General features: G+C 38.8%; 1 protein-coding gene across 5 annotated transcripts in view; it reads right to left on the minus strand.

The window, feature by feature from the left end:
- Window positions 1–14,038, minus strand: part of ELF1 (E74 like ETS transcription factor 1) — a 117,841-nt gene that overhangs the window by 57,336 nt on the left and 46,467 nt on the right. For 4 of the 5 annotated variants that reach the window (XM_061133863.1, XM_061133865.1, XM_061133860.1 and 1 more), the window contains exon 2: window positions 726–1,025. In XM_061133863.1, the coding sequence (XP_060989846.1) occupies window positions 726–797 (72 nt within the window). In that variant the 5' untranslated portion in view covers window positions 798–1,025. Of the gene's footprint in view, window positions 1–725; window positions 1,026–1,627; window positions 1,694–14,038 lie in introns of those variants that run through there. The other variant, XM_061133862.1, reaches the window with a different exon arrangement.

Genomic DNA, 14,038 nt, shown 5'->3' on the forward strand with positions numbered 1-14,038 from the left:
TGTTCACAATGAAGTAGATTATAAAGTCCTAAGAACCCCTGGGAGGGAAGGGAGCAGAATTAACTCAGTCCTTTTCTGATTATCTCTTGAATCTTTTTCATTCTAGAAATATTAACTCACACATCTTGTATAAATTCAACAAAAGAAAGCCAATTAAGAAATTGTCCCCTTCAATGCCCTCATTCAGCTGGTGATGAAATCAGGATCTAGAGAAGTTAAGTAACTTCCTCAGAGTCACATGCTTTGGACTGAAATGATGTCTGATGGTGAGACTGCTAACATCTTTCCATCCAAGGAACAGTCCAGTATTAGAAATCGTAACTAACCACATACATCAAAACTATTTAATCGCAAGCAAGTATTACAATCACCAGTCCTAAGAAAAACATACATGTCTTGTCAGTATGTCATCTAGAACTTTTCAAAGTATTTTGAAATAATTACTTAAGATATTTACTGTTAAGTTCTCATTTTACAAAAAAACGAGCTAACCCCCAAAGTACTATATCCTTGTTACCACATCAAAGCTAAGGATAAAATTCTTTCTTAGTGAATTAACTAGGACTTAACACATAAAATCACATTACCTTCACATTTTAGATATCTGAGTGCTTCGATTAATAGTTTCTCCTGCTATCTTTTAAAGGAAGTAATTTTGAGACAAATAGAAAAAACATAATAATACTTTTATTAAAATCCAATTTTCTCTTAAGTATCATTCATACCTGTTGTTCATCCTCCATGACGTTACTAGCAAATTCAAATACTAGGTCGTTCTGTTGGACAACAGCAGCCATAATAAAGCATTCCCCTTAGATCCACATGAGAAAAATTCCAAACAGGTTCAAGTACCAGGCAGCAGAGACCAGTGAACAATTTGCGTAAATAAGCCAAGCTAGACCTGTGAAGTTACTGTATACCCAGGTTTTCTTTAAGGAAGGTACTTCAAATTTTCTTGCTTCACTGAGATTTTACTTAAACTGAGGCAATTTTTCTGAAATTTTTCTTCTCTGGAACTTCTTGACCTGAAAAACATAAAGCTTAAGTTAGTTATGAGAAAGCAACCATATTATTTAGAATATAACAGTCAACACAGATGGCAATGTCTCCAAAGTATTTTTTAATGTTTTTAAACAAAAGTAACATGACTAGTGAATTTTTTTTTTAAACTAAATATGTATTTTCTTTAAGATGTCATTCCTGCTAATAAAACGTCACCTGTCATTACTGAAAATGAAGCCATCCTTCCTCCAACTCCCTATTAAACTACAAAGTACCATTAATTAAAAAAAAAAAAATTCCACCCAGCCATAACTAGGTTCTTGTAATTGCAATAAAGGACATATAAACAACTTCTTTCTGCTAACTTAGCAAACCACACACATAGGAATTGGTATTCCATGAATAATTTCATAATACATATTTTTTGCCTGACTAGAAACATTCAGACAATATCCTCGTTTGGTCTGATATAAACATTCAGACAACATCCCTGTTAGGCTTTAAATTCGATCTAATACCTTTAAAGTTTAACAAGTACTGTTTTAAGAGCTTTTAAAAATAAGCAGAAATTAAAGCCCACTCTTTCTATTCTTTAGAAAGTTTTCTGGTAAGTAGAAAGCTTTACCATGCTGAAGTCTGTCTTCAGTGGCTTCTTTTTTAATGCACTGAAATGTACCCTTATCTCTAGCACAGGCTTGCAAGCAACAGGAAGGAAACAGCACTTGACCACGTCATGGCAAATTAGAACATGCAAAGAACTGCACTTTACAATAGAAAAACAGAAGCGCAACTTAAGAGTGAAAACAATTTCACAGCGGAGGGAGAAAAGCTTTACAAAGTGCCTGCAAAGACTTCTGTCTATTTAATTCTTTTTTTTTAAAGTTACTACTACTAACAAAAGTCAAAGGAAATTTTAATTTAAATGTTGATCACAATTTTGTTACGCACTGCATCATATGGTTATAGCCACATATTTGACATAAAGAGACAAAGAAATACAAATAATCACATTAGATAACATCTAGTTCTTTGAAACAGCATCTACAATTTTAATTTTAAAGAGACAAGTTCAGGAATGAAGTTGATCTCATGAATCACTTTCCTGAAAAGGTAAATCCAGCCAGTGTGTGCTAGCTAAATCACACACCCATTTTCCTAATTTCAGTAGTCAGTTTCCTATATATTCCAGTTTCTAGGGGTTATCATGGATGACTATGATTTCCCTAACAGGAAATTAAAAATTAAAAAAAAAAAAAACACATTTAACCGTTAAGAATTCAATTCAATTCAGGTGATATTTCTACTCATTAACTTCTTACCCAGCGGTTTCCCATACTCATCTGGTACACTTCTTTTAATAATGAGTTCAACTCTAACACGGGGAAAGTAGTTTCAGCACTACTATTCAGGTAGTTTGAATTTTTAACTGGAGGATAATCACTTTACAATGCTGTGTAAACATGAATCAGACCTGTGTACACATGTACCCGCCCCCCGCCCCCCTTGAGTCAGGTAGTTTTTGACCAATCCACCAAGTCTAGAGGTGGGAAAAGTACTTTGACAGACAGATATACAGAACATACATACAATATTTTCCTTTAAGGTCTCATCCAGTTCTTCTGTCCTAGGCCTGTCTTCCCAGGCTCTTCACACAAACCACATTCATTCTTGCCTCCCTTCTCAACTTATAGTATCCTCTAGACCTGGAATTCCTCTCCCATGTCTCAGCAGCCGTTTCTATGTTCTCCATCCTTCAAAATGCTCAACTCAAGGCCCATTTCTTTCACAGCCTCCCAACCTCTGTGACTTGACCTACGCGGGCCTTCAAAAATACATTTATTGCCCCTACCACAAAATTAGCACTAACTGTATACTGTCTCACAGTTGAAAATTATGTCCCCCTAATTCAACTGAATACATGTTTCAGTGTCTATTATTTGCAAAGCAATGTGCCAGGCACCATAATAATTAGAGCAAAACTTGTCTGGGTAAGTAACCACTGTCTTTAACATTTCTTCTGTAATTACCAAATCTATTTGCCCATAATAAAAGACAGATATTGATGACAGATAATTGTTTTCTGTCATCAATCTATCATATTTTTACAATCTATCATAGATGTTTAAACTCTATGTATATTCTTTATAAACAATGACTATAATACTTTTGATAAAGAGGAAACCAATATTCTAAATTTGATGAACCACAGTAAGAATAAAACCAGATAACCAGAATCAAGGGATGTTTCCTAATTTAAAAAAAGTTGTGTTTTTTTTTTCTGTAAAAGGTTGGATTCCAAAAGACTAGTCCAAAATCCATTTTTTCTTAAATACAAAAGTAACACTGATTCAATGACCAACGTGAACACATCTAAGTGAAGTTTCACTTTCTTTTCCACTGCAGTCACAAAGTTTTTCTTACCAGCACTTCCACAGTACTATTATTCTTTAAAAAAATTTTTCTTAATTTCAAAAATAGGGACAAGCAATCAACATATTTACAGATTATAGTACATACTAGCAACCAACAGTAATCAACCAAAACTGAAATGATTGCCCATGATCACTAAGACTTTGTTAGGGTACAAAGAGACACCATTATTCTGGTGAGTAGCTTTTGTTTATTTCTACACTTTCGTTCACATACTGAGAATGTGTAAGTAAAGGAAAGCTCCTGCATTCTTTTATTGGCTTTATTAGGCCTCTGACCCTCCGTCCTCTTTCACTCTATCCCACTGCTCTTTCTTTTCTCTGAGTATGCTTACAGCCTATGGCACCAAGGTTGTTCTTGGGGAGAGTTTTTCTAATTCCTGATCCAGAGGCACTACCCATACATACTGCTGTGCTGTGCTCAGTCATGTCCAACTCTCTGCAACCCCATGGAGTGTAGACCACCAGGCTCCTCTGTCCGTGGGATTCTTCAGGCAAGTACCCTGGAGTGGGGTGCCATTTCCTCCTAAGGGGATCTTCCCAACCCAGGGGTTGAATCCGCACCTCTTGTGTCTTCTGCACTGGCAGGCAGATTCTTCACCACTAGCGCCACCTTGTAAGTCTACCCACCCGTATTAGACGTACTTAAACAACAGCCTCAGTGTGTTAACATTTTTTCAGTAAGAGATGAGACAAGACACCTAGATCGATGATTCAATTTTTCATGAGTGAACTGAGTCTCTGTGCCCAAGGTGTCACAATCTGAAAGCATGGCAGAATTGCAGCTAGAACCTTCATCTCCTAAATTAGGACTCTGCCCATGACTAAAGTGCACAGTGTCTAAATCTACCCAAGTCCTTCATGCTGTAATAGCTTAGAACACAGTTTCTTTCTTTTTTAACGCTTTTTTCTTCTTAGTCATTTATTGAGGCTGTGCTGTGCAGCTTGTGGGATCTTAGCTTCCCGATCAGGGATGGAACCCACGTCCTGTGCAGTGGAAACTCTCAGTCCTAACCACTGAACCACCAGGGAATTCCCTAGGACACAGGTTTCTAAGTAAACACATGCATCAAATTAGAAAAAAACAGATCTCCATCTCTTGTTTAACTCTTGATGTCTAAATCTACCCATGTCAGAGTCAAAATGTCTAAAACATTCAAAACTAAGCTTATCATTTTTATTCCTCAAATTTGCTCTAGTATGGAAAAAACACGGGTTCTTAGGATAAAGTAGGGGCCTTCTATCTACTTCAACAAAATTATAAGGTCTTCAGTAACTTTTAAACATGGTTGAATTTACTAACCATTAGCTATATGTATTACATTCAGGAACACTCTGCAGTATGAATAGTTACCAAGCATATTCCATAACTTTCAAAGCGTCAGTTAGTCTTTATAAAATAATAAGTAAAAAGTGAAAACAATTCATTCAACACAAAGACATAAAGAGTTAACTTATCTGCACAGTTCTGAGAGGTCATCTAGTTAGGAATCCACCAAATAATGAAAATTCCCCCAGCTGGCTCTCATCTCTTTCAAGTTGGGAAGGACCATATTCCTACTCTTCAAGGAGTCACGCCAGAGAAATACCTCATCAGTGAGGTTCCTCAGCTCTTATCGTCAAACTAAGCTTCATATTTAAGGTGAAGCAGTAGCTCAAGCGGAACAGAAGAACACAGGCTCTGGCACCAGCCCACCTGGGTTTGAATCTCCCGCACTGTGACTATGGACAAGCTACTTAGTGTCAGTCCCTTCTTCCTGCAAAACCGCTATAAGCCACAGTTCCCTCGTTCTGTAAAATGATCGTAACACCAGCAAAATCTAGATTTTCTATGAAGATGAGACGTAAATGCATGTGCAGAAATGCCTGGCATATAAATTTTACTCAATAAAGATTAGCTTCATTATAATCTAAATATGGTGCAAGAGATAATGTAACAGGTGCTTAAGTCTCATATCCACACCCCCCGGGAGTCTCCATTAACACAGTTATTTGCCAGACTGCAAAACAACACTGTAGCCCCATATCAACAAAAGTATCCTTCTATTCCAGTGCCTAAAAATTTGGCACCTATTTGATAAATCCAGTTGCTTCAAGATTGGGACCACACCCTGTCTGGCAAGATTCCCTTAAGACAGAGTTCCATTATGCTCTTAATCCAAACAAAACAAATTTACTGATTGTAAACACAAAACCCGCAGCCACATTACTGGCTACTATAACTAACTCAAGTGGTTAATTTTCGTATAACTTATTATAAAAGATTTCAGGTATAATAAACATGATAGTCAAAATCAGTTTTTAATACTTTTTCACATTTGCTTTCTTAATCCCTAATTGAATGCAAATTTAAGCTTCCTTCAAAAGAGCTTTAAACACAAGAGTCTATAAACCCATCAATTCATCAATAAAAAAAAAAATCACTGCTACTCTTTGGAAGTTACTAGGGCCACCAACTCACTAGCTTAACATGAAAACTGATAAAGGGAACTAATTAAACAAAAAAGCAAAAAGTTTTTAGATTAGACAGCGCTGGCCCAAAGAAGGTAAAATACACCAGCTTAGAGCAATGGGTGGTTGAATGACTACTTTTAATTTGAATGACTATCTCTAATAAAGCATTCAGACTGTGTGTGTGTGTTCATAAGGTTAGGAATATTTAAGGAAGTGGAATTATGTAGTAACTCCAGATGCCAAGTACTTGAATGGAAAGTATTTTTATACGATGTGGTAACCCAGTAAACTGCCCATTTCAACATATAGACATAGTCATCATAATACTTTGGCAAAACCATGAATCTAGAAGAAATACAATGAAAATTTTAAAAAAGAATGAGAAAAGTGAGAGACAAGAAGCTATGTAAGTTAGAAATGAGAAGCAAGCAATAAGTTCATAAACTGTAGTGAATGGAATGATTCTATGTAACAGATCATAGTTAGGCCTTTTCAATTTTTTCTAGTATGGTAGAATGCTTTCTATCAGCTCTCAGCAGAAATGAAAATAAGAAATCAGTGGTATCAATATAAATTCTACACAATCTTCCACAGACCTGTCCACTCGCAATCTAAAAAATATGGAATCACATACTTTGAGGTGAAAAGAATGTACGGATTACCTAGGAAAATTTATTCACTGAACACTCAAGAGAATTTGGGCCCAGAGCAGTCCGACTTGTCCAAGGTCACACACAGTTGATGGCAAAAAAAGCAACAATTCTCTGCTTTTCTCCAATTCCCAATCCAATTCTCTACTCAGGCCCCTCTCTGCATTAATAGAACTTCATTAGTATTTTTCATTAGCAAAGTATCTGGACAAGTAAGAAATCTATTACACAAATATCTGTATCAGTTCAGTTCAGTTGCTCAGTCGTGTCCGACTCTTTGTGACCCCATGAACTGCAGCATGGCAGGCCTCCCTGTCCAACGCCAACTCCTGGAGTTCACCCAAAGTCACGTCCATTGAGTCGGTGATGCCATCCAACCATCTCATCCTTTGTCACCCCCTTCTCCTCCTGCCTTCAATCATTCCCAGCATCAGAGTCTTTTCAAGAATCAGCTCTTTGCATCAGGTGGCCAAAGTACTGGAGTTTCAGCTTCAGCATCAGTCCTTCCAGTGAACACCCAGAACTGATCTCCTTTAGGATGGACTGGTTGGATCACCTTGCAGTCCAAGGGACTCTCAACAAGAGTCATCTCCAACACCACAGTTCAAAATCATCAATTCTTTGATGCTCAGCTTTCTTTATAGTCCAACTCTCACATCCATACATGACCACTGGAAAAACCATAGCCTTGACTAGACCGACCTTTGTTGACAAAGTAGTGTCTCTGCTTTTCAATATGCTGTCTAGGTTGGTCATAACTTTCCTCCTAAGGAGTAAGTGTCTTTTAATTTCATGGCTGCAATCACCATCTGCAGTGATTTTGGAGCCCAGAAAAATAAAGTCAGACACTGTTTCCACTGTTTCCCCATCTATTTGCCATGAAGTGATGGGACCAGATGCCATGATCTTAAGTTTTCTGAATGCTAAGTTTTAAGCTGACTTTTTCACTCTCCTTTCACTTTCATCAAGAGGCTCTTTAGTTCTTCTTCACTTTCTGCCATAAGGGTGGTGTCATCTGCTTATCTGAGGTTATTGATATTTCTCTCGGCAATCTTGATTCCAGCTTATGCTTCCTCCAGCCCAGCGTTTCTCATGATGCACTCTGCATATAAGTTAAATAAGCAGGGTGACAATATACAGCCTTGACGTACTCCTTTTCCTATTTGGAACCAGTCTGTTGTTCCATGTCCAGTTCTAACTGTTGCTTCCTGACCTGCATACAGGTTTCTCAAGAGGCAGGTCAGGTGGTCTGGTATTCCCATCTCTTTTGAGAATTTTCCACAGTTTATTGTGATCCACACAGTCAAAGGCTGATCCACATAGTCAATAAAGCAGAAATAGATCTGTATGTTATCTGTAGAAAAGTATCTGTATAGTATAATACAGTTTCTATGCTATTCTGTGCAACCTCTCTGATACCTGGGAAATTATTTTCAGTAATATTTTTACATTGAATAACTGAAGCAGAGGAGTTTCTGGATCTATTATTGTTTTAAATCTTACGATTTTACTCTAGTTGTTCTTTCCCAAGTTCTATCATATCCTACTATCTTGCTTTACCTTCACTCAGCCTAAAGTGAAAAGGAAACATTATTAAGCCTTTTTACAAAGCTACCACAACTTAGTAGGTCATTAAAATACTCCAAACTTTAAGTGACATTTTTCTTGCTAGTTCTTTGAATACAATACTGCTATCACAACTAAAATACCATAGATAAGAAAAAATTACTACAACTTACCAAAATGTAGTTACAGTTAAGTAACCAGACTTAACACTTCCCCAAGCAAGGGTAGTCTCTAAGTTCCTACTGAACGAGGAAACAAACAAACCAAAGACACCAACTGTAGAATAAATCTCACTGCACCGTCCTCTCTAAACCAAGCACCCAGATTCAATCTCTGATCAGGAAGATGCCCTGGAGAAGAGAATGGCTACCACCCAAGTATTCTTGCCTGGAGAATTCCATGGACAGAGGAGCCTGGTGGGCTGTACAGTCCATGCGGGCACAGAGTCAGACACGACTGAGCAGCATAAACAAGATAGTGGAGGAAAAACTACAAGTGAATGTCGCAAGAGGAGCAAGTCATTCCCAACCACATGCACGATTCTCTGAATTCAAAGAGAAAATGTTCCTATACTCCAACCTTTAAATTTAAATTACTTCAAATATTCAAGAATTTAAGAAAACAGAAAAAGGTAAAAGGGCTACAGTCCACAGGGTCACGGAGAGTTGGATACGATTTAGCGATTAAACAATAATCTTTTAAGTAGCTCCCCAACTTTAGGCATCTTTCACTGAAAGTGAGGGGAGGCAGGGGAAGTGAAGTACCTACATCTTTTTCCAGAGCATAGTTTTATTTTCATGTGAACAAAACCCAAATTGATGTTTTCTGTATTCTGATGACATCTGCAGAACTGAAGCATGCCTTAGAAACCTGAATAAGCTCACCTTAGCGTCAACCACGTTAAATGAAAAAAAAAAAAAGAAAAACCCAAAACCCACAAAGTCAATATGATCAAGGAAACAGGCTGACTTCTCTGAGCTTGGCCTTTTCACTGACACCCCAGGACAGCTCCAGGACTTGGAAGGCAGGCTGCAATTACTCACTTACCCAGACCTGAAAGGCCAGTTCTTTCACATTGTTCTCCACTTCCCACCATTGGCCACTCGGGCCTAGCTGGTGTCAGATTACACTCAGGCAACAGTCATGGTACCTTGCAAAACCAGATCACATACCTAGACCTGTTCATACCTGTGGTCTCAAGATTAACCCTTTTTCTGAGCCTGTTCTGAAAATAAGAGAATTTAAAACCGAAAAGAAAAAAATAAAACAAAAGAGAAATACTCAACAGTAATCAGGTATTGTTTTAATCCTGGGTCATGTAAAAAGGTTTTACTTTCTCCAAATGACTGAAAGTGATCATTGTCAAAATGTCATTAATTGGTGCTTTTATTACGCAAATAAACTGACTGAAGGAGTTTTCTTCCCTCCAAGCAAGCTAAATCTGAACTCTGACGAAAACACACCTGCTTGGGAACACAAATATGCTGAAATGTGCTTATCAGCAAGACCTGTTCAGGCAGTTAACAATTTTCTTCCTATAACAAACAAGAAACAGCTTGCAATAAAGCTGTTTCATTTCTGTGGTTGTTTATTCTCCTGTTTAACATTTTCATCTTCTTAAAACAGACATGGTCTAGGGCAGTGAGTCCCCCATTCCAGAACACAGCACTTTTCCATCCAGAACACTGCTTCATTCTGGCCCAAAGTGAAGGGGAAAAGGCCAGGGATACTGCTGAAAAGCCCACAGGAGATCTTGCTGAGGACACGCCTCCCCTCACCTCCAACTCCCGCAATGCGCTATATTCTTCTAGAAGAGACTGCTACTCTGTCCTAAGAAGTTTTCACTCTTAGGAAGAGATACGCCATCAGCTGAAAACAAAATTGAAGGTCACATAGAAAGCTTAATGGCCACAGACTGCATTATTAGGTGACAGTTGCTCCACGTGTTCAACTGAGGGGTCCTTACTACCTTTAGTCTAGTTCCCCCTGCGGCTCTTCACCCTGCAATAGGAACAGGTCACCAAAAATGAAAATAGAACCAACCGAGTTCTCTGCTTAAAAGTAATCAACATAACACTGTAAAGCAACTATACTTCAATTTTAAAAAACTAATCAGTGGCTTCCACTGCCTATAAGAAAAACTTCAAGTCCATTAACATGGCTGAGGTGGCTCTTCATGATGCCCCAAAAGGTATGAGAAAACCGTAGCCATCAGATGCATAAAGCAGGATATCTGAACACCTGCACAGAGTGAATGGGAATCGTTCACGGACCAAGTTTAAAAGGACACCCAGGTCACAGTATTACTACTCTTCATTCCCCTCTCAGAAACAAGTACACCGGCACCTCAGCATTTCCTAGTCCCTCCTGGCCCGCTGCCCCACCCCTGAAGTACAGACGCCAGAGGCTGTCCTGCTCCAGTTCCCCTAGCGCCCTGTACTTCTACCCTGTCCCAGGCTTGCTGGCTCAGTTCAGAGCTTTCCACATCTTGAGTAATACAGCCTTTTATACCTGTGGCATTTTAGGGGCCTCTCCCAAGTCACACTGGGACCCGAGTTAAGGACATAAACCCTAGAGAAGCAAAGCATGTTTACCTTTTCCCAAGTCACCAACAAGTCTGATGGACTCATCCTCATGCACAAAACTTCCTGCTCACTATGTGTGAGAAGAGCTCCAATTTCATAGCATACCCCTTTTCTTCTTTAAACAATAAAAATCTATTTTCAATAAGTTTGGCTGTAATCAAACGATCCTGGTGCTCAATGTCAGGATCCCTAAAATGGGATTCTTTCTACAATCATCCTCATAATGACCTGGCTTGCACCTAAGATGGTAAACTCAAGGACACCAAAAAAACTAGAAGCAGCAAAACCACAAGATGAGAAATGAGACAGTGGAAGGGCATGGGCTGAGAATGAATTACATACGTCCTTTATATTTTCCTATTGCACAAACCTTAGATTGAAGCAAACTTTAAATACTATTCACAGGTTATATAAAGATTTGTAACACAGGGAATTCTCTGGCAGTCCAGTGGTTAGGACTCCATGCTTTTCACTGTTGAGGGCATGGATTTGATCCTTGGTCAGGGAACTAGGATCCCACAAGCCTTGCAGTGCAGGAAAAAAAAAATTATAATACAGAACAATTCAGTTTTTAGGCCTTCTTACAACATCCATTTTCACGAGAAACCATGCTCTACTGATCAACTTGGTGGTTAAAAAAAAGAACAAAAAATGATGATACTTAGTGAACTTCCCCTAAACTCGGCACTGTGGGAAAGACGAAGAGATAATGCATGGGCTGCTTTCCATGGAGCTTACAATCTAGTTCAGGAAACAAGACCAAGAGAGAAAATAACTGAACACTGAAAGTCAGTATTTAATTAAATGTTAATAAAGCTGGTCAGTACTGCAGCATTTCAGAAGAAAGGATGGTCAAATGGGTCAAGGAAACACTTTAGACAGTGAAGGACCTAAACACAACCTTCAAGTGAGGCAGGATGTGGAGAGACTGCACAGAAAGGGAAAGATAGTCAAGTACAGCGTGTGTGCACACATGTTTCCTTAGGCAGGCATACATGTGTACATGCATGTACATGTGCATGGAAACTCATGTGTGTAAAGGCTGAGACACAAAAGAATAAAGAGAATTAAAACCGACCAAAGTGGGCATCCCTGGTGGCCGAGTGGTGGAGAATCCACCAACCAACGAAGGAAACACAGGTTGGATCCTTGATCTGGGAGGATCCCCCGTGCCGTGCTGAGGAGCATCTGTGTCCACGCACCACCCCTGCAGAGCCACCCTCGAGCGCCCAGGGGTCACAGCCATGGAGCCCAGCTGCTATAGCTCCTGAGCCTCATGCCCGAGAGCACGTGCTCCAAGAGAGGCCGCCACACCGCAGCTGGAGAGTGGCCCTGCTCGCCCCAACCAGAGAGAAAGCCCCAGCAGTAGCGAAGACTCAGCATACCCACAACAAAAATGAATGAACAAAAACCAATGACCAAAGTACGTCTGGAGACAGTTAACAGACTGACCAGAGCTAAGAGCTGATAACGGCAAACAGTAGAAAATGTGAAGCAAAGTAAAACCAAGTTATGGAGAGTCTTGAAAGTCAGACAGTGGAATGCAGGCTTGATTTGGAAAGAAGAAGTGGAAAGTTCCTGGAGGTTTTCAAATCTGGTTGCAGCAACACTGCGTGGTCCCCAAGATTACAAAGCCCAAAGCAACGGGGTCAGGTAACTACCATCTAAAAATGATGAGGACAGTTTAAACAAACATCCCATAGCTTGACTGCTACACTGATATTATTAACTTCTAGCCACTGATGTGTATACTATCCTCCTTAAATTCTTCATTAATTACATGTAATAGAGATTCTCCACAATGGTTTATAAATCACCCAGGGTATAGGAAAATTATTTAAAACAAGCAAAAATCACTTGACTAGTTTACATCAAGTTTTTATTCTTTGCCTAAGGATTGAAAGAAGGCAGAAATAGAAAAATAAGATTTTCAAAAAGATATGACTTATTACCATACAACCTTTCTTACAAGTCAATCAACTGAACCTCAAAACTGTCCTATATCCATTTGGACAGCACAGAAACTTTGAAATATATGAACTCGCTGCATCTATGGATGACTGAATATTGCTGTTTATAGTATTAAATATTTTTGAAAAGATGATGCTGATTCAGTTATTCAGTGAGGAAGGATATGACATCCATGACTGATGAAAGTTTCTTAGTCATTTAATAGAGACTTCTAGCACCAACTTTCAATGAATCTTTACTTTCCTCCAGGGCAATATTTAGAAGAAAGAAGTTCCTGTAAAAATGTCTATTTGCATTAAACTTGGCTCTTTATTAGATGTATTCTCTGCTTTGTGGCTTTGCTTGACTCTTCAGAAGTTCAAGAATTCAAAGTTGCTTTAGTAGATGTAGTGGGCACTTACTAGATTTTAAAAAATACTTTAGCATGAAGACACACTTAGAAATTTTACAACAGCACAATAAGGTCCATTTATATTATAATTTGTTGGTAATATCTAGTGTCTAATAAATGCCTTACAATTTATAAAACAAGACATATCATATCACGCGTACTAAGTTGCTTCAGTCGTGTCCGACTCTTTGCAACACTATGGACTGTAGCCCACCAAGCTCCTCTGCCCATGGGATTCTCCAGGTAAGAACACTCAAGTGGGTTGCCATGCCCTCCTACAGGGTATCTTCCCTGCCCAGGGATCAAACCCACATCTCTTACATTTCCTGCACTGGCAGGCAGGTTCTTTACCACTAGTGCCACCTGGGAAGCCCGACATATACATACTATTTAATTCTTAAACATCTCTACAACCACTGACGTTGCTGTACAGACAAAAAAACATGATACTTACCCTTAAGGAATTAAGAAAGAGATAATAATAACAAATTAGAAAATAAATAATAAGAAAATAATAGCTACAGGTGTCAGGCTTCACATTACTTTGCTGTATCTGTCATTTAATTGTCATGTCAGTAACATCCATGGCTTGAGAGACCAACCAAATAAGGGCAAGGGCTTTGTCATGGTCACCACCAAACCCTACAGCTTACCCAGATGGTCACAAACAATATTTGTCAAAGAAATACTCAAGATGCTCAGAGACACTTTGAGTACATGTCTGACCTCAGCTCACATTCATTCATTCACTCATCCATTCAACAAATATCCACTGAGTACCTACAACATGTCAGACTCTGTTCTAGGCGGCAGGAATACAGAAAAAAAAAAAAAAAAGATCATTTCTGCCTTTGTAGGGTTTCTAATCTAGTGATCTTGATAATTCCCGTCAAAAAATTCTGCTTTAAAAATGTGGGATTGTCAGGCAATATGGTTGTCTTACAACCCATAAACAGAAGCTCTGCCCCTCTCCTTCACATCTAACTCCCA

Source organism: Dama dama, chromosome 30 (genome assembly GCF_033118175.1).
Source record: "Dama dama isolate Ldn47 chromosome 30, ASM3311817v1, whole genome shotgun sequence".
Lineage (NCBI taxonomy): Eukaryota > Metazoa > Chordata > Mammalia > Artiodactyla > Cervidae > Dama > Dama dama.